Consider the following 27,924-nt stretch of genomic DNA (forward strand, 5'->3'; position numbering starts at 1 on the left):
TGCCTGTCGTAAAAAGAGTAGCCTATGTGGCGACAGCGGGTTTCCTCTAAAAACAGTGTCAGAATGACCATATGTTTGACGTCCAATAGCCGATGATAAGATAAAAAAATCAATGTGCTCTAGCGGCGTCGTTAAATAAAACAAACTTTACATTTTTTTTGGTATTGGGGTCCTGAACAGCAGACTGCTTTTAATGACTTGAAGACGGCACTTTCAACTCCACCTGTGTTGGGTTATGCCAACTACACCCGTCCATTTGAACTTCACACAGATGCCAGTGGTGAGGGACTGGGTGCTGTTCTATACCAAGACCACGATGGGGTGAAACAAGTCATTGCATATGCTAGTCGAGGATTGAACAAGGCTGAAAGAAACTATCCTGTACACAAGATGGAGTTTTTGGCATTAAAGTGGGCGGTCACGGAAAAATTCCATGATTACCTCTATGGAAATGTTTACCATCATAACGGATACGGCCCGAGTGTAAATAAAGTTCAGTTCAGTTCAGCGATATTCTCCGCAGGAGATATCGCTTCTTATAATCTTGATTGGTCAAATTGTAATCACAAGACAATATTTTGTTACGTCACTGTGTTTGTTTCAGCGCTAAACCTATTATTAGGGACGTCACGCCACTGCCGTTGTACTAGTTAACGAGTCTACCGCTGCCAAATATACTGACATTCAACCCATATTACTGACATTGTTTACAACTGTCGCAAATGAAACGAATGATAATGGATGATAAAAAGAATACCTCCCTTGTGTCTTGTGATATCATAATTTATCAACTCGTGCTGATAAATTATGATATCACAAGACACGAGGGGCGTATCCTCTATATATCAGTTTTGTAAACATATCAATTGGTTAACAGCATCCAACATGAGTAGTCTGCTTATTGCAAAGAAGAGGAGAGATTTTCAATATTACTAAAGTGCAGTGCTATGTAAAAATCACATTTTCACTCACTGCGATGCAATTCGTGAAAATATGTTTTTCAAACATCACTCGTTGACATAAAAATCGTATTAAAAAAACCCCATCAAATAGCCTCTTATTATATATACATATATGCATTAATACAAAAATTTCTTTTAAGCATTTTCATGGTGTAAATGTAGTATTTAATATTAAACGCTAACCAGTCCTCTCATTGATTGATTGATTGATTGATTCATTTATACTTATTTTCATGCTTATATCCATGCAAGTATACATTGATTGGGGGGGGGGGGGGGGGGGAGGGAGCTCACTGAAGTCGAGGGCAGTGCTCCTTGAAACTCGAACTATTTTGTGACATTGAAAGTTAGATATAAACACCACTGTATGTGTTTGTATTTTGCATTATTAAATGTTAGATATATATAACTTTATATCTTTCTTGCCAACAATACAAAGACTCCGTATTCGGTAGCCTCACAATGAGGCATGGCGATAGGGAAATATTCAGATTTATATTCCAGAACCTCAAACTGGGCACTGCATAAGGCATCCTTCACATCAGATGTCGAAAGTGAAAGATGATGGAACATTTTGTTATCAACTGTATAAGCAGACGCGTTCAATGCACCGCGTATGAGAAGATGGCCGCCAGTTTTAAGAAGGGAGGAAATATTTTCCAGGAACTGTTTGTATTCAGCGATACTCTTTGCAGCGCAACCAATACAGAAACTGGTAAATACGACATCGAATGCCTCAGCGTAGTCTGGTCCTAATGGAAGTTTCTCTGTAACATCACAAGTGACCAGTTTTTTCACGGATGTCTTTAGGTGACTGATCTTTCTTTCAGTCCACTCTGACACAGATCTGAAAGACAAAAACATTTTCACAAATTAAATTACATGTATATGCAGTTTTGTTTCAAGACAAGACAAGACAAAACAAAACAAAACAAGAATTGTATTATGTAAATAAAAGTATACATTTCAATTCAAAATATTTTATTTGTTCGCGTTACATGTATATAACATAAAATTATATATATATATATATAAATATATATACTCTTCAAAAAAAGAAACGCAAAAGGGTACAAATGGGTTATAACTCCGATTTTATGTTTCCTACCGGTTCATGCTTTGTGAATATAAGGTCATTGCATGTCCCAAACACATTCCCACGGTTACATTCGATAAAACGCAGCTACTGTACAATAAAGTTCCAAAATGTGAATATTCGCAAACACGCAGCCACGTGCAAACCATGTCACCACTGCACGTGCGTTGTCTGCACGTGCAACATGAACACCAACAGTATAAAAGTGCAGGGTGTTCGCTTGCCTGGCCTCTGTATCTGGCCGACAGTTTGACAATCCAGGACATGCCACGTCTCGGTGAACCGCAGAGAAACAATGCCATCGGCCGACTAGACGCAGGCGAATCCAGAACGGCCGTTGCCAGGGCATTCCATGTGTCCCCAAGCACCATCTCCAGACTGTGGGACCGTTACCAGCAACATGGATCAACACGTGACCTCCCTAGATCCGGTCGACCACGGGTCACTACCCCCGGGCAGGACCGCTACATCCGGGTACGCCACCTTCGGGAACGATTGACTACTGCCACCTCCACAGCCGCAGCAATACCAGGTTTGCGCAGGATATCCGACCAGACCGTACGGAACCGCCTACGTGAGGTAGGAATTCGTGCCAGACGTCCAGTTCGAGGTGTCATCTTAACACCACAACACCGTCGACTCCGACTGCAGTGGTGCCAGATTCATCGACAATGGCCTCAACTGCGATGGAGACAGGTGTGGTTCAGTGACGAGTCCCGATTTCTGCTCCGACGTCATGATGGAAGATGTCGCGTGTATAGGCGTCGTGGTGAACGTTATGCGGCAAACTGCGTGCAGGAAATGGACAGATTCGGTGGGGGTAGTGTCATGGTGTGGGCAGCCATCTCACACACTGGCAGAACTGACCTGGTCCACGTGCAGGGCAACCTGAATGCACAGGGCTACATTGACCAGATCTTCCGGCCACACATCGTTCCAGTTATGGCCAACGCCAACGCAGTGTTCCAACATGACAACGCCAGGCCTTTCACAGCACGTCTCACAACGGCTTTCCTACAGAACAACAACATTAATGTCCTTCCTTGGCCATCGATATCACCGGATTTGAACCCAATTGAGCATCTATGGGACGAGTTGGACCGACGCCTCCGACAGCGACAACCACAGCCCCAGACCCTGCCCGAGCTGGCAGCAGCCTTGCAGGCCGAGTGGGCCACCATCCCCCGGGACGTCATCCGTACTCTGGTTGCTTCAATGGGCAGGCGGTGCCAGGCAGTTGTCAACACACGCGGAGGCCACACCCGGTATTGACTCCAGATGACCTTGACCTTGGTGGTGTGTCCTATCACTTACTCACAATGGACTAGAGTGAATTGTGAACAATCCTGCAACATTTGGTAATTATCGGACTCACCATTCAATAATTAAATCAATTCTCCAAATGTTACTACAATGTGGTTTTGCGTTTCTTCTTTTGAAGAGTATATATATATATATACATATACACACACACACACACACACACACACACACACATCAAATTATCAATATACATGCATATACATGCGGTCATTACCGAGAGATATTTACCTCCTGCAGACAGATTAGCCAAACTACTATTATTAGGACGGCAAGAAATATACTGCCTCTTGTTGAAATACATTTATGAATACACCATTAGGGTAAAAAAAAAAAACCCTCAGTAAAGTAAGTACAATGTTACCAAGTGCTCGAATTGTTTGTTAATAATCAAATTTAGCTATTTACTAATATAGTTCAACTCAGTCTGTTTGCAGGGGACATTATCACAGAATACTTCTGGAGCTCTCGAAGCATCACAAACAAGATTTTTACTTGATTTCAGTTTTATAAACATTAATTTTTGTATTCAGAAATATTATCATTTTAAGTCTGTTAGGTTCATATCTGTATTTTGTTGACAAATATTTGATTCTTAAATCATAATACAACGTAGATATAAAAAATAAAATGGAATTCATCTTAAACTGTATCAAGACAGAAAGGTCATGTCTATATTATCTATTTTTATGGGCATTAATATCAATATAACCGAGTCTCAATTTTGTGAATAAATTTCTAAGATTTTATACTTTCCAATACAAATGTGTTTCAACAAGTATAGTTGACATAAATGATGTAAACAATTCATATCTATTACTACAATTTATGTATATCTGTAATTTTAAAGTCGTTAAATAAAAGTATAAACAAAATTAGTTTACTGATTTTTGTTTTAATTATTTTGTGTATGTAATGGTTCTGAGATCGAGGGCGCAAAGCAAAGTTTCTAAGGGATTCGGGGATATGCTCCCCATACAATTTTGAAAAATAGATGTCCTGAAATACAATTTCCTGCATTCTACAAGTAAAATTCATCTCTGCCTTAAGATTTACTAACAATACTATTTTTTATTCAGAATTATTAAGGGCTCGAGCCCCCATCCCCAGCACCCCTGCTCCGCTGTGCCTGATTACACACTCGTGACGATTTAGTAACATAGTTGAAGAAAATAAATAGCGAAAGGTATTGTACTTGGTCTATTTGCATAGTAACGATTGTCCTTCCCACAGGGAAAGCCTTTTTTCATACTATAGAATTTACTATGAGCTATTTATTTCTGAACCAATTTTTTTTTTTAATTGAACACAATATATATATATATATATATATATATATATATATATATATATATATATATATATATATATTTGTTTTGTTATTTCGAAAACACTTTTAATTTTCTTCTCACGTCAAACCAAGCTGAAATTATTTACAAAAAACAAAAAACAATATATATATTTACATACCAAATCGTTTCCAAATTATTGATTTTGAAGTTTATCCACAGACGACGCAACTTGTATTTTGCTTCAAGACAAATTCTAATTGACCGGAAAACGATTTTGGGGATTAATCAATGTGCTCCAGTGGTGTCGTTAAACAAAACAATCAAACAAACATCATCTGTGATACTTAGAAACTTTTGTTTTCATTCCATATCAGTTATTCTTTGTGTATAGAGCTGTCGTATTCCAAAGATTTGACCATAAATGTTTTTATTCAGACTTCTTCTATTCCATGTTGTATTCTTTCATTAATGTAACTTTATTTTGGGTGTCGTTAAACGTTCTTCCATGCACTGTATATAATTAAAACAATTTTAACAATAACAAAATATATAATGATACGAATACATTATAGTGATTCAAGTTCACTACAGCTCTACAACTGTTTTAATAAAATGTTTGTATCGACATTCTTTCGTTTATATACATTTGACATCCAACAGCCAATTTTCCTTTGTAGTTGGGTGTCGTTCATTCATTTATTTATTCATTCATTCAAGTTATTTTAGATTAGTCATTAAGTTTTAAGTTTATTCTTTATCAGAAGATTTAATCTGGAAGATGGTATAATATACTTAGAGAAAACAAAATACGTCATCTACATGTAACTCTTAACGAAACTGGAGATGCATTTCATTATATACTTAAATGTAACGATCCTGTATTATTAGATGTGAGAAAAATCAATATAGAAATGTAGAAACATCCTAATATATTTTCATTTCACGAACAGTTTAGCAGTAGAACTATTTATGTTTTAATGAAATTGTGTCTGTTAATAAGAACTATATGTGAGAGAGTGTGTCCTCCACGTTAAATGTTCACACATACATTCTCATCGTCACTGATTACGCAACTCACATTGCAGTAATTACGTATTACATTAGACTCACTTGGCACCAGCTAACTCTGCTGTAAGCCTGAGAATTTGATCCCAATTGAAGTTTATCTCTTCTCCGTCCATCCAGCGCTTAATGGTATCGAGGTTGGACGGTGCAATGTCAGCCATGACAATGTCCGTGAATCGTTCTGGCGTGGTGATCATCCCACAGAGAGCTGGACCGCAACCAAAGTCAAGGAGTCGATGTCCGGTCAGTCTTTCTGCAAACAGAAGAGAAGAAATGTTTTATTAGACACTCAACACATTGTACTTACAGTTATATGGCGTCAGACATATGGTTATGGACCACACAGATATTGAGAGAGGAATCCCGCTGTCGCCACTTCATGGGCTACTCTTTTCGATTAGCAGCAAGGGATCTTTTATATGCACCATCCCACAGACAGGGTAGTACATACCACGACCTTTGATATACCAGTCGTGGTGCACTGGCTGGAACGAAAAATAGCCCAATATGTGACGGGGATCGATCCCACACCGACCGCGCAACGAGCGAGCGCTGTAGGAATGGGCTACGTCCCGCCCCTTTCTGCAAACAGAGACGCCAATGAATCTATCGCCAAAGACGTGTAGTATTAAATGAATTTTTACGAGTTTGCTGCCATTGTTAAGATGTTGCCGACTAACAGGACCATTTTTATTTAACATGTAATTTTAGTTCAAAGATTTTATTAGTGAGGAACATCTTATATAATGGCAGGAAACTCGTAAAAATCCATTTAACAGGACTGTCCCTTTCACACTATGGAACGTGACTTAGCTCAGTGGTAGGGTGGTTACCCGAAGTGCAGTTGGTGGTAAATCGGCATTACGTTCACTAAAAGTTCATACAGCAGAGTGGTAAAAGACTATTCTTTCTGTTAAAAATACAAAACCAGTTTCTTTATAAAGAAAACAATGCGATTATTCCTTTATCACAAATCACAAATCAGTTTAGCGAATGGGTGCTTTTGTTTCAGATTTCTCGAGTTTTAAACGTAATCAGCCATTTTTCAGTTGAAGGTCAGAATTTTTAAAGATATTTTCACAAGAAACTGGAAGCATCTTACCGAGGGCCAATATTATCACCGAAGTGCTGTTTATAACTATCCTAGGACCTATAACTAGGCAACTGTGAAAAAACTCCAAACCATTTAATGTTAACGTCTACTTGAATGGAGACGATTGCATTGTGACTTCTTAGATTAGGCTTATGACATTTGAAGTAATATTTTAAACAAGTGCAATCACAAGATTTTATTTAGACAAAAATAAAAATGTTTGTGTTTACGTGTACAAAACATTATTTTACGTACTTGCAGTTTAGCAAGGCGATAACGATAATAGGTATATTGGGTATAATCATTACGGTATCTATTTCTCGCTCCAGTCAATGCACCACGACTGGTTCATCAAAGACCGTGGTATGTGCTATCTTGATATCTTGTCTGTGGGATGGTGCATATAAAAGATCCCTTGCTGTTAATCGAAAAGAGTAGCCCATGAAATGGCGACAGCGGGTTTCGTCCCTCAATATCTGTGTGGTCGTTAACCATATGTCCGACGCCATATAACCGTAGGTAGAATGTATTGAGTGCGTCGTTAAATAAACCATTTCCTTCCTTCCATTACGGTACATTTGGTTTTTTGGTGATAGCTCTAATGTAAAACACATTTTTTAACTCAGTAATGTGCATTTACATTCGAGTTTATTTTTATGAACTAGAGATCACCCAAAAGTAAAATATACGGAAGTAAAATTCACATTATAGCCCATGGGTAAATAAATATAGAATACTATACAAGATTTTGCTAGCTAACATTTTTACGAAACGAGTGAACTTCCCATGTTAATATCTGACCGAACGAACTTCGAAGTGAGGTCAGATACCATGGGAAGTTCAAGGTTTCGTAAATACAGTTACAGCCCCGTTATTAAGTGTATGATGTGCGCCGTTTGCAACGTATTACGTTTAATTGATTATTATTATTAATAATAATATAATACTGACCATCGTTGAGGAAGGTGTAAGTGTTGGATATTAAAAATATGTTCAGATCGCCAAGAGATCCCCAGAAATCCTTGAGGAAAATGTCGCCTGAAAACTGGTCACAGTAGTCATTTCCGTGTAGCAGCGCCATTTTGTCGACCCCAACCTGTAGTCAACAAGAAGTCTCGGTCAGCTGAAGGCTGGCTGGTCTATAGGTCTAATGTACCGCGACCCTGGTCAAGCCGAGGCGCTGAATTGTAGTGGTTACGGTAGTCAAAGTTCAAGGTGCACAACAAAGGTTAAATATTCTGTAACAGACCACCGCGGCCCGGGTCAAAAAACAGAAATTTGGTTTGTTTAACGACACCACTAGAGCCAGTGGCGGATCCAGAAAATCCATTTAGGGGGGCCCCTGTGACATGAGGTGAAATGCCAAGGGAACTTTGGGGGAGGTTTGGAGAGGGATCGTAAAGAAAATGAAAATTAATATATAATAAAATTATAACTATAGAGCGATCCCAGTTACGCAATATTTTTCCCGTGATGCAGTTCGGTCGGCCATTGTGAAGACAACCAAACCTTACTTTTACATGCGCTAAACGGACAAGAATCAAGAAATCGTAAATATGTGATACTTTTGTAATAAATCGGACAATGGCTAAATCGAACAAAGACTGCTTATCTTATAGGGATACACTGGACACGTCTGTACGGCTTAGGTACGACAACAAACTAAAATTAATTGATGGTAATGATCCGTATGAACTAAAGAATTGGTCAGACAATGTGGACATTTTGCCAGGTATAACATACATGGACATTGTGAATTATCTTTTATTTACTCCAAGTGCATACACTGCTGATGATTTGAAAAGTTATAAAGGACTCGACGCCTACAACCAATTTGTATGTGGATGGGTTAGAGAGAGAACTGCCATCGGATTTGAAGAACAAGTTTTAGTAACTGCAAAGGTAAGAACCACATGGATATATATGCATGTAGGCGTAATATTATTTATATATATATATATATATATATATATATATATATATATATATATATATATATATATATATATATATATATATGTGTGTGTGTGTGTGTGTGTGTATATATATATAGAGAGAGAGAGATAAGATACATACATGGCTTCTAGAATTTTTATAAAATCCACTAGCCATGGGATCAGTGATTAAAATATTTTTACTAGCCACATTTAAAAATTCACAAACCCTGCTTTACTTTTTAAGTTACTACAGTTTTACTAAATAATTGTAATAATCAGATATGTCACCTAAAGAGGGAGATAGAGCTTTAAAAACATTAACATTAGGGGTTGGGTGGGGGCAGAATAGTCATATTTACAAACTAAGACTTAGCTGCAACATTTGACTTTTTTTTCTTCTCACTAGCTGGCAATAGTAGCTATTTACTAGCCCAACATTGAATATCACTAGCCATGGGAGTGGGGCTACTATATTCTAGAATCCCTGTATGTATGTATGGCTTTCCAGTCGATTCGTCCACTGGACAATTCGTCCGTGGATGATTCATCCACCGGACAATTCGTCCACTCACCTCGGATAATTCGTCCACTCGATGACTGCATTTTTTTCAAACATATTAATAGTTATTTCTTTGACATTGTAATCGTTTCTTAACATTATTTTGTGTATACTATAACCAAAAAAGTAAAATAGAGTTAGAATTCAACATTACTATCCAGTTTTTATTAACTGTTTGTATTCATTATCATGCGGATGATTCGTCCACGGACGATTCGTCCACGGACGATTCGTCCACTCGCTCGTACACAATGTGGTAAATAGGTAATGCAAGCCTCCGTGGATATAAAAGATCCCTTGCTGCATTAGGAAAAAATGTAGCAGCTTTCCTCTGATGACTACAAGTCATAATTACCAAATGTTTGACACCCAATAGACAATGATTAATTAATCAATATGCTCTAGTGGTGTCGTTAAACAAAACAAACTTCTTTTAAAAAAAACATTCTTGAGGTTTGGCTACAAATCTTGTGGCTGTTCTTTGGGTATTATTGCACCCAAGTTGCAATTTTATAAATTTTACTACATACAGAAAAATAACATTTTAGTCTCAAAATTGTTGTCATCCATGACAATGTTTTTAATTTATTTTGTTTAAAAATTGCTGTAGGTGAAACATTTTTAAGTTCGAGCCCTGATATATAGAGAAGGGCTTGAACGTAAGAATTTGACTTTCACAACAAGTTTGTTTTTATCAGGGCTCATACTAGAACATATTTTGGGTTAGCCATATTTCAGATATGTAGAGTAATTCCTTGAAACTTATAAAAATTTATTTATTTAAAGGAATATTTTATTAGCTGAAGATTAACTGTTGTAGCCACTTATATCAATTTCCGAGCATATGTGATTGCAGAGTTTTTTTTATATTTTAAATTAGGCCTTAAAGCAAATATAGGTCCTAAATGTGCAATTAACAATATTTATTTCATTTAGGTTCTTCATTCACAAAGATTGAGGGAAAAACCGCTGCGACCATGGGTAATTTCACATAAAGATGGTGTTGTCAAGGGCACCCATTGTACATGCATGGCCGGCCTCGGAGAAGCGTGTACCCATATTGCGGCTCTGCTGTTTTCCATAGAGGCCACTGTACGGATACGGAATTCAGCAACTGTGACTGAAAGGCCTGCCTACTGGATGTTGCCAGCAGCCATAAAAAATGTGCCGTATAGCCAGCTTACCGACATTAATTTTACCTCTGCAAAAGGTTTAAAAAGAAAATTAGATGACAATATTGATCAGATATATGATACTCCACAGGCATCAACTTCTGCGGTTTGTTCAAAGCTTCTTCCACCGTCACCACATGAACTGGACACCCTCTTCAAAGAACTGCACTCGACAGGAACAAAACCAGTTCTGTTGGCTACAATTGAGCCATACTCAAACTGGTATATTCCAAAACCTATAACATCATCGTTTCCCCAGATGTTAACCGACTTGAAAGATGACAGCTGTATGAACATGGAGTATACAAAGTTACTCGAACTCTGTGTTAATATCAAAGTACAAACAAGTCCTGACCAAGCAAAGGAAGTAGAGATTGCCACCCGTACGCAGTCTCAATCAAAACTGTGGCATCGATTCAGGGCAGGAAGGATAACGGCATCAAATGCCAAGTCGGCATGCAACACCAATGTTTTGAATCCAGCTAAAAGCCTGGTGAAGACCATATGTTATCCAGAATCGTCAACATTTTCTAACGAAGCTACTCGGTGGGGATGCAAGCATGAAAAAACTGCAAAGGCAGACCTTCTTGAGAAAATGGCCCCATTTCACGAAAATTTGAAAATCGAGGATAGTGGTTTTATTATTAGCACCGACTTCCCACACCTTGGAGCTTCACCGGATGGGGTAGTATCCTGTGACTGTTGTGGGAAGTTCTGTTTAGAAATAAAATGTCCATTTTCAGTCCGAGAGAATTCCTTGGACAAATGCTGTGACCCAAAGTTCTTCTTAGGAAAAAACGACAATGGCATTATACAACTGAAGAGAGATCATGCATACTTCTACCAGGTACAGACTCAGTTGGGAGTAACATCATTGGGGACATGTTTTTTTGTTGTATGGACAAAATGCGATTTGCATGTGGAACTGATCACTTTTGATCCAGAGTTGTGGCAGGTTATTTGTAGCAAAACACACTGTCTATTTCAGAGGGCAATTTTACCTGAACTGGTGGGTAAATACTATTCAAGAATGACGACAGACAATGCTTTAATACCATCAAATACAACAACTGACACACAGGGTCAATGCAGTACATCTGAGGAAACGTGGTGCTACTGTGATCAAGTTGAATCTGGGTTCATGATCTGCTGTGACAACGAAAATTGTGACATTCAGTGGTTTCATTATCTGTGTATTGGAATGGAGAAAGCGCCCAGGGGGAAATGGTTTTGCAGAGAATGTCGGAAATTGCCTCAATTTGTTAAAAAAATTCACTAAGACAAAAGAATCCGAATATGCAAATATAACAAATATACCTTACACATTTTGTTCACTTGTACCATATCCCAACTAGTGCTGTATTGTCCAGTCTGGTTAAAGTACATATATAAAAGAGCACTAGCTGCCACTCAACAGCAAGGCTCGAAATTCATTGTGTGATATAAGAAGCAAATATTAGAAAATTAAAATTTACTTTTACTTTTCAGTACATGATGTACTGCCGGTCAGCATATTGTGTATTTTGAGTGGTTATTGCATATTGCTCCATGTCAGTTTCGAACCCTGTTTCAGTGAAAACGTCATGGAACATTTGACAGTAAATTTGTTTTGTTTTGAGATATTTTATTGATCAAAAAAGAATCAAAAGGATTGCACAACAGGCAGAGCCTATATAAGTGCTCTCCTAAACAAGATGGGCATTGGACAATATTCATAATCATATATATCTAAAGCATAATAACAATGTCTAATGGCATAAAATATGTACAATAGTAAATATGACTTATTTATCAGATTACATATATTTTACAAATAAATGTTATAAATTACTACAGACATGTACATAGTTTTTCACAAATATTGTACGTCGGTCACTTGTAATGTTATAGTCTATGTCTGTTCATATACTCAGTTAAAATCTACAACTGATGGACACAAGTTTACAAGAGCACAGCATATGTGAACCATTTTGTCTAACTGGGCAACTCTTTCTCCTTCTTTAGTGATCAGAAATTCAATTGGAAGTGTAGCACTAAGAATGGTGTATTTTTGGCGAACCATTCCAATTACACGTTCCACATGTATTCGATTACTGGCCAGTTTCCGGGTACTTTCAACATCTAGTGGTGACAGTTGGCTTTTTCCTTTTGTGAATGCTGGTATTCGTGCTTCAGCACATACACTCCCTAGTGTGTCAGATATATCAAAACCTCGATCTGCCATAATGATGTCACCAGGCAAAACATGTGACAGAAAGGAACAGTTTTCAGTGATATATTTATCGCTTACACGACCTCCCCATCCTAATGATATGAATGATATGGACCCTTGTGGGGTGATGCCAATTAAATATTTTGCAGTGTTATGATGTTTATAGCTCGACCAGGTTTGGGCTCTTGCTAGTACATTTGAAGGTCTATCAATAAAAATTTCAAAACAGTCTATAATGATTGCTACCTTAGTACCAAAATTTTTACGAAATTGCATTGGCATTGTTTTAATTAATTCATCACGTTCTGGCCAAGAAACAAGGGGCTTCATTTTTATGTACATCACAGAAATTGTTTCTGCAAAGTATCTAGCAACTGTGCTTTGTGACACATTAAACTGATAGGCCAATAACTGTAAAGACAAATTCAATCGTAAACGCATTAAACATAAGATCAAAATCTGAAATTTATCCAAAGACTGCTTCATTGGCAAACATGATTCCAAGAAATGGAAAATGGAAATTAACAGTGTAAATTTCGGCAGGCCTGTAAAGTACTTGACTTTTTCATCATCTCCTTCGAATTCAAATACCTTGAACTGTGATGATGCACTACAGATTTGTCGACTTAATGTTACATTTTCAGTCCTAAGTGACTGTAATTCTTCATGCATGGCTGAAAAGAGTGGCTGGTCAATATCGGTCTGAATAGCAGTACCTGTTTCAGCATCCGAAACACAATCTGAATCATCATGTGCATCTGTTTCAAACATTGTGTTTAGTTCTAGCAAAGTGTTAGCTGCATCACATTTCTCTGCTCTGTCAACTTTTCTCTGGTACCGTTTGTTAGCAGCAGGTGACTTTGAATCTGGTTTTTCCGTTGCTGCTTTCGACATATCAACTGTTGGTATCCAGTCTGGACTGTTTTTTTGGTACAATTCAGCCTTTTTTTCTGAAAATATATTATGTTATTAATACATGCACAAAAAATTGAGATTAAACAAGCCTTTTTCAATAATTAATTCTAAAACTGCCTTTATAAAACACTTCAAAAGTGTATTATTAATTAATAAAATTTGCCATTAATTTATTGGAGCAAGCACATTAATTACATTTATTTTTATTTCAATTAATCTTTTTTTTTTCATCTTTAATCAACCAAAACATGTGCACTGAAAATGGTGAAACTGCCCCAAAAGTGTTTTAGTCTTGCCATGGCAGGTTTTTTTTTTTAGAAAACACTAAATAACTAATTTATCCTCCATTTTATATGATGGTGTTGGTGTTTTCATATGTATATAAAGAAAAGTAATATTAAATGTAAAATTTGCAATTTGTTGGGTCTGTCCTGGTGAACACTAGTATACATGTGCAAATTCTTGAGTTCATAACATAATTAAAAGTTGATCGGTTGGTATAAACTGATTCCCAACACTAATTTTAGGATATGTAGAGTATGGCACAAAAAAATTATAAAAACTAAGAGTGGCCAGGTTAAAAAAGAAAATGTATTTGCCCTGATGAGCAGGGGATGTTAAAGGGACATTCCTGAGTTTGCTGCATTGTAATAAAATATTTATATGATTAATTCTGGTGTCTTAATATTTGTAAGAAGACCAAACTGGATTTTGTCTTCAAATAATTTTGTAGGTCTACGAAAAAACAACATTTTAGGAAATAAGATGAAATTTAACCTAGTACAAATATTAGAACGACCAGAAATATGTTTAATATACAGCCACTAATATTTTATGCAGAAAAATATATTTGATATGTAATTACAATCGTTAAAAAGTCTGTTAGTTGATAACATCTTAAAAAGTGCAGCAAACTCAGGAATGTCCAAGATAGGCCATAACAAGTTAAATATGTATATGAACTTGTGCATTGTTTTTTTATATAATTGTTTTGTTTCTTTTTTTAACTTCAAAATACATTATCTACTATGCTGAAAGGTGTGTGTGTGTGTGTGTGTGTTTTTTTCTATTTCCAATGCTACTGTTTTAATGTGCTTTGTGTAGGCCTACATGCAGCTTTGTTCATATTATGTATGTGTATGTATATCATTTATATGCATTGGATTTTAATAAATAAATTGAAATCATTCCAAAAACAAGTGTTTATTATTCTGTTGTGCCCCAGTGCATGTAGTAGGGATTATGTACCTAGCCGAAAACAACTAGATGGTGTGGGTTCAAATAATAATTTAAAAAGGACTAACCCCCAAGTACAGCTCTAATTGACAAGAAGATATTTCTTAACTTGTGAATGACTAGGGCTTTTTTTCTGGATTTAATTTTTAAAAAGAAAATAATAAATGTACGGTTAGGTTCCCTCTTTGAGTCTTTATTATATTATATATATCAATTATATAATGGGGTAGGGACCAGGTGGTATATTTCCCAAAATTAAACAAGTATTGCATATACTTACTATTTATAAAATGTTCTGAACAAATGCGAACATTTGATAAATTTTTGCCGTCCATGTTCTGGTTCAACTTTGAAAGCCACAATCGTCGTCGGTCAGAGCTGAGATTTTCACATTCTTTCCCTTGGTTTCTAATAACAGCTGGTAGTCTGTAGTAATGTTTCTCATTTTCTTTGTCTGTTTGTGATCGATTGTGACATCCCTCAACATTACAATAGTTCCCCTTCACCTTAGGCATTGTATCGCTGTTCGTATAACACGCTTCGACTATTGAAAACAAAGAACCATTGTCTCCAAAATGGCGGACAGCCGATCTGTGACGTCACGTGCAACCACTCTATTGCAAAATTTAGGGGTGGGCCCGGGACCTTGCCCCCCCCCCCCCCCACCCGTAGATTCGCCTCTGAGAGCACATTAATTTACTAATCATCGGCTATTGGATGTCAAACATTTGTTTATTCCGACATGTAGTCTTAGAGAGGAAACCCGCTACATTTTTCCATTTGTAGCAAGGGACCTTTTATATGCACCATCCCACAGACAGGATAGTACATACCACGACTTTTGATATACCAGTCGTGGTGCACTGGCTAGAACGAGAAATAGCCAAATGGGCTTACCGACGGGGCCCGGGTCAACGTCCGAGATGCGCCGAAGTTTTGTAGTTAAGGCAATAACAGCAACACTGGTATACCAAAGGCCGCGGTATGTGCTATCATGTCCGTGGGATGACGCATACAAAAGACCCCTTGTTACTGGTGGAAACATGTAGCGGGTTTCCTTTATAAGACTGTCAGAATTAGCAAATGTTCTAATAGCCGATGATTAATACACAAATGTGCTCTAGTGGTGTTGTTAAACAAAACAAACATTTTTGACTGTAACACTGGGGGGCATGTTCACAAGGACGAGTGATCGTGGTCGTTCGTTTTTTTGCGCCAAAAATTAGATGAATGTGCTGTGATAGAAGACGACAGAGGCGGATCTGGGGGGGGGGGGGGGGGTAGGGGCCGGGCCCCCCTAAATTTTGCGACAGTTATAATTTTATTATATCTTAATCCCCTCCAAACCTCCCCCAAAGTTCCATTGGCATTCCGCCTCATGTCATTGGGGTCCCCCTAAATTGATTTTCTGGATCCGCCACTGAACGATGGAACCAGTAAAATATTCACCAGGTTTGGCCTAAACTGATTGGTGACCGGCCGTCGGTCGGCTGGTAGGGACTGGGTTCGCCAGTTTTAAGGCCACTACGCCGACTTCTTTCTCACTAACAACTAACCACTAACCTAATGCAGTGGACAGACAGTCCAGATTGCTGAAATGTGTGTACCCAGGAAAGCGAGCTTGAACCATAATTAAATATAAGAACTGTCACGGTACATGCTCTTAAATTTGTTTCGCCTGTGGCGATTTTAATTGTGTTAGAGGGCCGTGTGCAGTTTATTGCCCGTAGCCCAGGTGGACAACTTGTTACGTAATACTTCTCGCGCGATCTGGCATTCCAATATGCACTTAGTCCCGCTGTGGAGGCCATGTGGCGAGTAGTTACGTAATACCTCTGCGAGTGCGGTTTTACAACCGTGATTTTGGCGACGATGGCGTCAGTAAGTCTGACGATCAGAGAGAAATAATACCGACTCTAGTAGAGTCAGACTATGAGATGATACGTGAGGTACCGCCTTGTACTCCCAGGCCAATTCTGAATTTATAATAAATAGCTAGGATTTAGAGATATCTAGGAGAACGAATTTAGGACGGCTCCAGGGAACGTAGTCCGTTTGGACTTTGGTAAATATCATTTCTGCTCTGTGTATAACCTTGATGTGATTGATGTGACTTTAAATATTTTAATACTGTATTATACCAATATTCTTTAGACAGTGTCTTCGGTCATCTGACGAAGTAAATCGTAGACTTTTTGTTCTAACATTATACGAGTATTTGGTAATATAAAGCTTAGCCAGTCATCCTAGATGACCTGGGTAAACTGTAGGTTATTGTATTTATTGTGATAGGTACCAGTATTAATTTTGTGTTACAGATTACTGAAAGAGTAGTTAAGGGTTAATTAAAAATTAACGCGTTAGGAATAGAGCTGTAATTCCTTTATTAATTAACTTCTCCTGTAAGCGTTTCTCAATTATCACACGTGTGGTGTAACGGTGAAGTGATTCGCATATTGTGTAACTAGACACCTAGAGATTAACTAATTAAGTGATCAGTTCTGGGTTGTTATTATTGTTGTTATTAATTACTACTACGGCTGTACATTTGTCAGCGTAGATTAATACAGATTCCAAAGTGTATTGTGTTTTTGTTGTGTTTTCTAGAGAACTAACGTGCTATATTATATATACCTTATATAAGATCGTATCTCTGATCATACCTAGAGACGAGCCATACTAGGTTTAACAGCCTGTTACAGAGAGATCTAATAGATATACAGTTAGGAGAGATATTTTGATAATCGTGTTTTATTCAGTTACGGGAATTATAGAATCCCCGTGACAAGAACCAAAAAAGTTGAAATATAATGTAATATAAATGGTTTCATAGGTATTGGAAGATGACAGTGACTTGGGTGGATAGGTGCGTTTGAAGACAGCTATAAATTGTATATTATTTAATTTTCGTCTGGTGGCAGTGCACGCCAAATTTTACAAGTGCCTCTTAACAATGCCAGAAGTAACTACTGAACACTCCCCGAAGTGGTCAGACTAAGCCTACAGCTAAAAGCTGATGGGGAATGGCAGGTGTGTGGCACAGATAGTCACAAGAGACAAGCACCTGTAGCGGTTGAAAAGACGGACTGGTATGTGGAGGTGGATAACAAAATAAGTTGAAAGATAGGAGTTGCCAGATCGGGAGGAAATGAGACAGAATTCAAAGGAAAGAAAGGAAAGGGGGGGGGGGGGGTTAGACCACTACCACGTCCCACCCCCTGCACATTATGCACATTATGTGTGTCTGCCCGAGTGCGTTTATACACTGGACATGTGATCTAGTTTAGTCAATAGAGCACTCACCTGAGAAGCTTAGGTCGGAGGATTGAATCCTATCGTGAACCCATTGTTGGATTGTTTTTGGTTGTCCTAAAGGTCGTGGTATGTGCTGGCTTTGTCTGTAGGAAAGTACATATAAAAGATTCCCTGCTGCAATTGCGCGTTGAAACCACCTTTGCGGATCCATTCTTTTTGTTCCGTCCCGACTATTTTCCCACAACATATATGCCAAAGATCGTGGTATATACTGTCCTGTCTGTAGGAAATGTTAAAAGTAACAAAATAAAAGGAAATGTTTTATTTAATGACGCACTCAACACATTTTATTTACGGTTATATGGCGTCGGATGTCTGTAGGAAAGTGAATATAAAATATCCATGTTTGCTAATGAAAAAATGCTGCGGGTTTCCTCTATAAACCCTTCTTGTGGCACTTTATATGCGGCGAAAACTGTTACATGTATGCACATGTATTTTTATATTATATATTATACTTTTATAATAGTGGTATTTAGTATAATATATACATGAATGTATGATGATTATATTTAGTTGGCCTATTTAACTTTTTACATTGACCTCATGTACTGTATTGGAAAAGTGGAACATTCTAAAATATTCTTAAGTATCATTTAATTTTTATTAACTATTGTTAACTACATGCTTATTGTACATTAGATACGTACCAGCGTATTTGTTCAGTAAACGGGCGGTCGGTTTGGGATCGGTTCCAGCCAGTGCACCACGACTGGTAAATCAAATGCAGTGGTATGTGCTATCCTGTCTGTCGAAAAAAATGTAGCAGGTTTCCTCTAAGACTGTATGTCAAAGTTACCAAATGTTTGACTTCCAATAGTCGATGATTAATTAATCAATATGCTCTAGTGGTGTCGTTAAGCAAAACAAACTTTTTGTTCAGTAAACAACCCACTTTGAACCGCGAATCGTGGTTCAACCGGCAACGATAAATCACCACATGGTTTAACCAGTTTAAAAACAAGGACAAAAGGTATGTGTGTCAGCTACCTACCCAATATCAACGTTGCAGTAATACAGGATCAGGAATAGCATAGGACAGTCACTGTTACATGCACATGTTTCTTATGTAATGGATGATAACTTTATTGGAGAGCCATGGATGCAAGATCAAAGCGATTTTTTTGGATGTGTCGGGGTGGAGCATGATTCGAACCCCTTAGAAACTTCGCTTGCCACAGTCTAGCCTCAGTCCTCCCCTGCATAATCAGATTTTCCATGGGGTTGGGCATGACTCGACCCCCTTTTAAATTTCAATCGCCATGGACTAGACTCCCCTGCTAAAAGTTCTGCATCGATGACGAATCTGTTTGACAAAGTCAAGTCACATCGTCGTCTCTTGCATAAACATAAACATCAGTTGACGCCTTTATACGGAACATGGATAAATCGCTATGCATTTTATATTTTGTAAAAATTGTCTTTCAGGTGAAATTTGCAGAGTCCTGTATAAGTTAGATACAGAATATATTAAATTTGATTGTTTCAGCAGAAGACCTTCAAATTCCTGGTGATTGATATAGGTGCGTGTCTAGGACAGTATTACAAATATACATGTGCTCTCTTCGTGTCAGTGGTCAATGTATACATGGTCACTGGTCACTGTGCACCCGTTAGTCTACGTGTGCTCTCTTCGTGTCAGTGGTCAATGTATACATGGCCACTGGTCACTGTGCACCCGTTAGTCTGGGCGTTAATGTACATGATATTTGATACATAGAAAATCAGGTTACTACGTTTTTATATGGTCGTTATTTGGCGAGGTTTAGATAACGGTGTAACAGGAGAGCATTAGCGAGCCTGTTACACCGTTATCGAACCGAGCCAAATAACCATGATATCAAAACGTAGTAACATTATATATTTTTTTTATCATTCAACCCCTTTCAAGTTATATTTTTGTAATGTTTCAGTCAAAAACGGTGTAGAATTTTTTTTTTTTTTATCGTGTAGAAACTATTACCGGAAGTCGGACAATAGCAGATGTCCGAAAACATCTTGGGAATGGCATAGCCAGCCTAAAAGTTATGTTTCCAAATTTTAAATAAAATAATTTGATTATATTTCAAAGTCTGTCACAATATTACAATTTTTGTACCTTTTTTTGTGTGAAAATAAACTAAGGTTTATGTGTTACCTGAAGAAGATCTACATCACTGGCTGCTAGTGACTGTGACGTCAGACGTTGTTCCAATGTAAACATTCTTTGCAGGAAGCTACTTGCCTTTTTGTTTCAAAATGTTTATTTCAAAATTCTGGCTAGTTCCGAATGGGAACGAATAATGGAAAATTGAAAAATAAGAGGTAATTTGACGTTACAGGAAGTGTAAATGTTATATTTATTTATGCAGTTCAACAATTATTGCTGCAAATGCATGTTTGAAAAAACATTTCCTAGTGACACGATAACACTTCGAATTATCAGGTAGGGGTTATCAGGGCAATAGGAATCATGGTTGCATAATAAAACAGATTACAATACCTATACCTGTGTTTTCTTTTAGAAAGATACGTTGTACAATTGATTCCAGGCATGTCACAGGTAAATCTGGTTACAAGACCATCTATTAATAGTACCTGGAGGGTGTAAGGCGCAAATTCCATCTGTCCGTAATCCGAATGCCAATGCGTATACACATACATAATCTATAAGCATAGACTATTTCGGATACGCTTACGGTAACGCATAAAAATGAAATCTACTCAACCTATTTGCATAGAGTGAATACTATGCATTACGGATTAAGGACAAATGAAATTTGCCCCTATGACACAAACTCATAGCACATAGGCGATTATAGCAACATGTGTACGTAAAACTGCTATACGCAGCGTTTAAGGCAACATACACGCACCATGGATTTACGTGCTACCACCCCTCAACGTTAAAGTAAATCAGAAGAAATAGGGGATTAAGCTCCTAGAACGAGTAACGCCCTAAACATAATTATTTTAGTGATGAAAATAAACATTTTACATTTTTCTGATGTTTATCACACCCTCACTGTACATATCCCCTCAAGTTGTACAGGTCCCACGGGTTCACAAAATGTGGATTTGTATCACACCCTCACCGTACATATCCCCTGAAGATGTACAGGTCCCATGGATACACAACATGTGGATTTTTATCATACCCTCACCGTACATATCCCCTCACGTTGTACAGATCCCATGGGTACACAAAATGTGGATTTTTATCATACCCTCACCGTACATATCCCCTCACGTTGTACAGATCCCATGGGTACACAAAATGTGGATTTTTATCATACCCTCACCGTACATATCCCCTCACGTTGTACAGATCCCATGGGTACACAAAATGTGGATTTTTATCACACCCTCACCGTACATATCCCCTCACGTTGTACAGATCCCATGGGTACACAAAATGTGGATTTGTATCACACCCTCGCCGTACATATCCCCTCACGTTGTACAGATCCCATGGGTACACAAAATGTGGATTTGTATCACACCCTCACCGTACATATCCCCTCACGTTGTACTGATCCCATGGGTACACAAAATGTGGATTTGTATCACACCCTCACCGTACATATCCCCTCACGTTGTACTGATCCCATGGGTACACAAAATGTGGATTTGTATCATACCCTCACCGTACATATCCCCTCACGTTGTACATATCCCCTCACGTTGTACAGATCCCATGGGTACACAAAATGTGGATTTGTATTATACCCTCACCGTACATATCCCCTCACGTTGTACAGATCCCATGGGTACACAGAATGTGGATTTGTATCATACCCTCACCGTACATATCCCCTCACGTTGTACAGATCCCCTCACGTTGTACAGATCCCATGGGTACACAAAATGTGGATTTTTATCATACCCTCACCGTACATATCCCCTCACGTTGTACATATCCCCTCACGTTGTACAGGTCCCATGGGTACACAAAATGTGGATTTTTCACTCCGAGTCTGTAATGATTGGCTTGTTGAAATATGTCTTGTAATATGTCATTTATAAGATCTTCGGGGTTGCTGAGAATATTTTCCGAATTCGTGGTTAAAAACCGCATTTTACAAACCAATATGGGGTAATCCAAGATAGTGGCATAAACTTCATTATGGAGGACAGAAATAAGCATATTTAAAACAACATACTTAAAATATATCGGGTTTTTTAATGCTTTCAGTGTCCCTATATATAAAAGGTTTCAAACCAGCTTATGTTTTGACCAAATGTTCTCATGATTGTTTGCACGACAAAATCCATAAGGATTTAAAGTTATAATCCCGATTGGTGTTTCGTTATTCGTGAAACAAGGATTGAGATATCATCTGGTATAACATGTCCAGCTGGTTGATAACAACAATGTAGTCCGACTGCCATAGGCATTAAAGGTACATTCAAACCTGACGTATACGGTCCTACAAGGATGTAGTCGAAAGTGACCGCTTAAAATAAGTTCACGTTCTGTCAGTGGCGTAGCGAGGAGAGGGGGATGGGAGGGAAGAGGGTCCATGGCCACCCCAATGAAATCTTTTTTATTTTTGTTTTTACTGTATTAAATGTTATTAAATCATACATACATAGTGTGGCTCCCCCCCCCCCCCCCTCCCCAATATGGGTTGCCTCCCCCAATGTAAAATCCTGGCTACGCCAGTGTGTTCTGTGAAACTACAAATAAACCATTTGAATGATAATTAGTATTCATTTATTTAAAAATCCGAACGTGTTGATGGTTCACTGAATTTGAAATATGGAGGAATAGAATTTGTTTTAAAAACTACATATACTTTTTTTTCTAGAATTGTTAATTAGACTAATAGAATCAATTCTCTTCTTTGCATATTATAAATTCAGAAACAGTTTTTGTATGTTTCATTGTGTCTATGGAGAAGGCCGTGCAACAATATCAAAACTTTTACTGAACATGTGAAGTGGTGGATTGGATATGTTGTGACCTTATTTAAAAAAGAACACTGCCATTCCACGAATAATATACTAAATAAAAACTAGCACAGAACAGAGCTGATTGGAATAAATATAGCTGTGAATCACTGTCAAAAACAGTGATGATATCAGGTGTTCGCGAAAGATGAGCATATCTTGCCTCACCGATGGCGTCCATAAGTACTGCAGGGGCGAGACGTAGCCCAGTGGTAAAAAACTACACATAGTTGTTTTCTAGAATTGTTAATTAGACTAATAGAATCAATTCTCCTCTTTGCATATTATAGATTCAGAAACAGTTTTGTTTGTTTCTTTTTGTCTATGGAGAAGGCCGTGCAATAATACCTAAACTTATACTAAACATGTGAAGTGTTGAATTGGATATTTTGTGACGTTATTTAAAAAAGAACACTGCCATTCCACGAATAATATACTAAATAAAAACTAGCACAGAACAGAGCTGATTGGAATAAATATAGCTGTGAATCACTGTCAAAACAGTGATGATATTAGGTGTTCGCGAAAGGTGAGCATATCTTGACCCACTGGTGGCATCCATAAGTACTGCAGGGGCGGGACGTAGCACAGAAATATTGGAATAAATATAGCTGTGAATCACTGTCAAAACAGTGATGATATTAGGTGTTCGCGAAATGTGAGTATATCTTGACCCACCGGTGGCATCCATAAGTACTGCCACCACAGCTGTCAAGTCCGTAACTTCATCTAAAACGATAAAACAAATGTGCAAAAGTTCAAGTCAATCATTTACCTAAAACGATGAAAAAATGTGCAAAAGTTTCACCAAGGAAAGGAAAAAGTATGACCGAGTTCAGTATATGCAATAAGCATCAGCGATCATTTTGGTCAGTGAATGAAGCCAATGACACTGGCCCGTGATTATTGCAAAATGAAGCTGAAGATTATAACGTTATATCTTTCTTGCCAACAATACAAAGACTTCAAATTCAGGAGGGTCAAACTGGGGCATGGAGAAGGTATCAGATTTATATTCCAGAACCTCAAACTGGGCATTGCATAAGGCATCTATTACATCAGACGTCGAAAATGAAAGATAGTGGAAGATTCTGTTATCAACTGTATAAGCCGTTTTGTTCTTTACATCGCGCATGACAAGATGACCACCAGAGGGAAGAAGGGAGGCCACATTTTTCAAGAACTGTTTGTATTCAGCGACACTTTTTGCAGCAGCAGCAAGACAGAAACTGGTAAATACGACATCGAATGCCTCAACGTAGTCTGGTCCTAATGGAAGTTCCATTGTGACGTCACAAGTGACGAGTTTCTTCACGGATGTCTTTAGGTGACCAATCATTCTTTTAGTCCACTCTGAAACATCTCTGAAAGACAAAAAGCATTTTCACTTATAAATTAAATTACATAAACTGGTACATATATATGCAATTTTATTTATCAAGACAAGACAAGACAAATCAATAATTTTATTCTCTAAAGATTACACTGAGTGTAATATGGAGCAAATATAAACAGAATTAGTTTTCAAAGTGTTTTCTGTATTGGAAATATTACTTGATTATTAGTAACCCGGAAGACTTACCTTCTCAGTGACAATTTGTAAATATGCACAATTTACACAAATTTAAAAAGTGATTTTTTACTTAAACGTAATTGCACTGGACCTGTTTGTAATATAACTATGTGTTAATTAATTCTAATGACTAATGAAACTCATCATCAGTACTGAGGTAACTGGTAATATTTTATATAGTATATCCTTTCAAAATTGCTGCCTTTTGAAAATTGAGTTTATCTACATCCCAGGACGAAGCGGCATTTATTATACTTCAAGGCAATTGCTAACTAATAGGAAAGCGTATTGTTGGCTTTACTTTAAGTAATGTTTTTCTCTAAACGGTCAATCTTCATAATTCAGCACCAGGAACGGAATGTAATCCAATGATAAAGCGCTCGTTTGATGCGCAGTCGGTTTGGGATCGATCTCCTTCCGTGGGCCTATTGGGCTATAGCTCGTTCCAGCCAGTGCGCAACGACTGGTATATCAGAGACCGTAGTATGTGGTATCATGTATGTGTTATAGTGCATATAAAAGATCCGTTGCTACTGATGGAAAACTGTATCGGGTTTCCTCTCTAAGACTGTCAAAATTACCAAATGTTTGACATCCAATAACCGATGATTATTAAATCAATGTGCTCTAGTGATGTCGTTAAACAAAACAAACTTTAACTTTCATTCAACATGAGCATATTATACAACTCGTACTACGGGCCGCACAGACTCACTTGGCTCCAGTCAACTCTGCTGTGAACTTGAAAATATGATCCCATTTGAAGTTTATCTTTTCTCCGTCCATCCAGCGTCTAATGGTGTCAATATTAGAAGGTGAAAGGTCAGCCATGACAATGTCCGTGAATGTCCGTGAATCGTAAAAGTCTGTGTCTATCTGTGATATTTGTGTTTTTGCACAGTTCTTTACACTGTTTTTATTTAAAGTTTAAATTTTTATATTGATGTTGATCATCACTTTATTTGTTTGCATTACCATAGTTTGACACCCAATAGCTGATGTATTTTTCGTGCTGGGGTGTCGTTAAACATTCATTCATTCATTCATTCAGTTTGAAGTAAACCTATATCATTTTCGTTTGTCCTTAATTAATATGCTCCATCTTCCGTAATGATGTAATTATCTCATCTGCTTGAAATATCATACACGTATGGCCGTTATAACAGCTAGTCGCAGACGTATATTTACTTTGTTTTGTGAAATTGGCTTCTCAGATGCATTTCATGGTAAATCGGCAATACTTTATTTGGAAGTTTATAGAGTTTAAGAACACCGTTTTCTTTTTTTTAAACACACACAGTCAGTTTCTCCATAGATAACATGATTCTTCCTTTGCCACAAACCGGAAATTGTGTTGATTATTTCAAATCAGTTTAACAACTGAATGTTATAATTTCAGATTCCTCGTGAATAAACTCAGGGCTGTCAAGTCTCACGCATTCGGCGTGAGACTCACGCATTTGAAAATCGTGTCATGCTCTTACGCCGGTACATGATGTTCTCACGCATTTTAAACATTATAGAAATATATATATATATATATATATATATATATATATATATATATATATATATATAGAATACTGGTGGTTATCGTTAAAGGCTTGAAAGGTGCTCAAACAACAATATAACAATCACACGAAATCGTTCAAACACGAAAAATACTCGAAAGAAACCGAGCTATCAAAACATGTCTGGGAACTAAAAAAACAGCGAATAAATTATAAAATAAGCTGGCAAATTATCAAACAATCGAACACGTACAAACGAAACTCCGGCCAATGCAATCTGTGCATTGAGGAAAAGCTCGCCATCCTACAAACAAAAATAATCTCAACAAAAGGACTGAGCTCATCTCAAAATGCCGTCACACCAGCAAGCTTAAACCACGCAACCGCAGTACATAAAAAACCCTGCAATATATTCACCAGTGTCAGCTATCCGGTGGTGATTTCTCTCCCCCCCCCCCCCCCCCCCCCCCCCCCCCCCCCCCCCCCCCCCCCCCCCCCACCCTGGGGGCTGTATTGCGTGTACTTGGCCCGCTGGTCAAGTACCGCATTGAGCATAACGGAGACAGTGCTATAGTAACCTTGAGTTACGGAGCTACTAACTCACCAGTATCGAAGAGGAGGACCCGGAGGCGGCGACCTAAGACTTCACAGGGGGGACCAAACTTGGCGGCTCAACCGCCAGGGGCGGTCCCACCTGCCCCGAAGAGGAGGATGAGACCAACGGGAGCGAGACAGGGTGATCCAAACCCGGTGGCTAAACCACCGGGGGCGGTTCATTCTGCGCAGCCGCTCCCAGTTTCTGACCGGAAGCACTCGCCAGGAGCGGAACAGGGGAGACCAAAGCTGTCAGCTCCACTGACAGTGGCGATCCCTCCTGACGACCCACCTGCTGATATGGAAACTGGGCACGTCATCGTGACGGACCCCCCAGCGAGCCCACAAGCGCCTTCCACTGCTGCTGTTGTTGACCCTGCAGCCGGACGGGAGTCCAAGAGAAGGAAGATGTCAACGGTTTCCGAACCGGAGGGACTCGACCAACTCGAATGGACTATCGTCTGCGATAACATACCATCCAAGTGGCAGGGAGCTGTCCACGGCGATTTCACCGACACCAACCAACTTAAGGGACTCTGGAAAGAAAACAATTGGCGAAAACTACCCAACAGAATTGGAAAATACCAACTTCATTCAGCAGGATCTGGCAACCAAATCCACGTGACTGCACAACAGGACCGACTGTTCAGGCAAGGACTCTTGATACCGGATATGACCAACTCTACGATTCATCGCATCCTCAAGATAGTGTTGCGAGATATATATCCGGCAGCCATCGACATGAATATCAAGGTCTTGACTGAAGGACTCCCCAACTTCAGGCCTGAGCAGTCCATCACCCCGCCATGAGTCCTGTTACACCAATCTCCTACCAACCTCCTTTGCCTCCGTGAGTATGGACTTTACTAGACTTTAATTTTTAGGCCGTCATCTCAAAAACTTTGTTTATTTTTTTTGTAAACAGTCGGTAACCTTTTATTTTCGGCAGTCCGTCTAAATTGCTCAAATCACCTTAAAACCTTTTCGGCCGAGCAGTCAAAACTACTTTTCGATTTAACTTTGTAGTCCAGATAGGTTTGGACGCAGTTAACATAGGTAGACTCAAGTACTTGCCAACTTTTACCGAGGAATCGAACTTTAGCCAATCAGAGCACGGCTCCCACTCGGTGTTACTTGAGG

General features: G+C 38.4%; 4 protein-coding genes across 5 annotated transcripts; 1 reads left to right on the forward strand and 3 right to left on the reverse strand.

The window, feature by feature from the left end:
• Positions 1–1,252: 1,252 nt before the first annotated feature.
• LOC121379235 (nicotinamide N-methyltransferase-like) lies at positions 1,253–18,880 on the reverse strand. 2 transcript variants are annotated; one of them, XM_041507751.1, is made up of 5 exons: positions 18,825–18,880; positions 18,163–18,394; positions 7,780–7,924; positions 5,781–5,988; positions 1,253–1,809 (listed from the first exon to the last, which is right to left on the reverse strand). In XM_041507751.1, the coding sequence occupies exons 3-5, from the start codon at positions 7,907–7,909 to the stop codon at positions 1,374–1,376; spliced, it is 774 nt and encodes a 257-aa protein (XP_041363685.1). In that variant the 5' UTR covers positions 7,910–7,924; positions 18,163–18,394; positions 18,825–18,880; the 3' UTR covers positions 1,253–1,373. The 2 variants fall into 2 exon arrangements, with proteins under 2 accessions (XP_041363685.1, XP_041363684.1); XM_041507750.1 differs by lacking the exon at positions 7,780–7,924.
• On the forward strand, positions 8,385–12,351 carry LOC121379233. Its single transcript, XM_041507747.1, has 2 exons — positions 8,385–8,730; positions 10,261–12,351. The coding sequence occupies exons 1-2, from the start codon at positions 8,413–8,415 to the stop codon at positions 11,773–11,775; spliced, it is 1,833 nt and encodes a 610-aa protein (XP_041363681.1). The 5' UTR covers positions 8,385–8,412; the 3' UTR covers positions 11,776–12,351.
• Positions 11,791–15,399, reverse strand: LOC121379234. The gene is made up of 2 exons (XM_041507748.1): positions 15,140–15,399; positions 11,791–13,658 (listed from the first exon to the last, which is right to left on the reverse strand). Exons 1-2 carry the CDS (start codon positions 15,372–15,374, stop codon positions 12,406–12,408), a joined length of 1,488 nt encoding a protein of 495 aa, XP_041363682.1. The 5' UTR covers positions 15,375–15,399; the 3' UTR covers positions 11,791–12,405.
• A 4,983-nt stretch (positions 18,881–23,863) lies between the features above and the next one.
• Positions 23,864–27,142, reverse strand: LOC121379456 (indolethylamine N-methyltransferase-like). Its single transcript, XM_041508099.1, has 2 exons — positions 27,077–27,142; positions 23,864–24,470 (listed from the first exon to the last, which is right to left on the reverse strand). Exon 2 carries the CDS (start codon positions 24,443–24,445, stop codon positions 24,041–24,043), a length of 405 nt encoding a protein of 134 aa, XP_041364033.1. The 5' UTR covers positions 24,446–24,470; positions 27,077–27,142; the 3' UTR covers positions 23,864–24,040.
• Between the last annotated feature and the right edge of the window lie 782 nt (positions 27,143–27,924).

The sequence above is a fragment of the Gigantopelta aegis genome, chromosome 8 (genome assembly GCF_016097555.1).
Source record: "Gigantopelta aegis isolate Gae_Host chromosome 8, Gae_host_genome, whole genome shotgun sequence".
Classification (NCBI taxonomy): domain Eukaryota; kingdom Metazoa; phylum Mollusca; class Gastropoda; order Neomphalida; family Peltospiridae; genus Gigantopelta; species Gigantopelta aegis.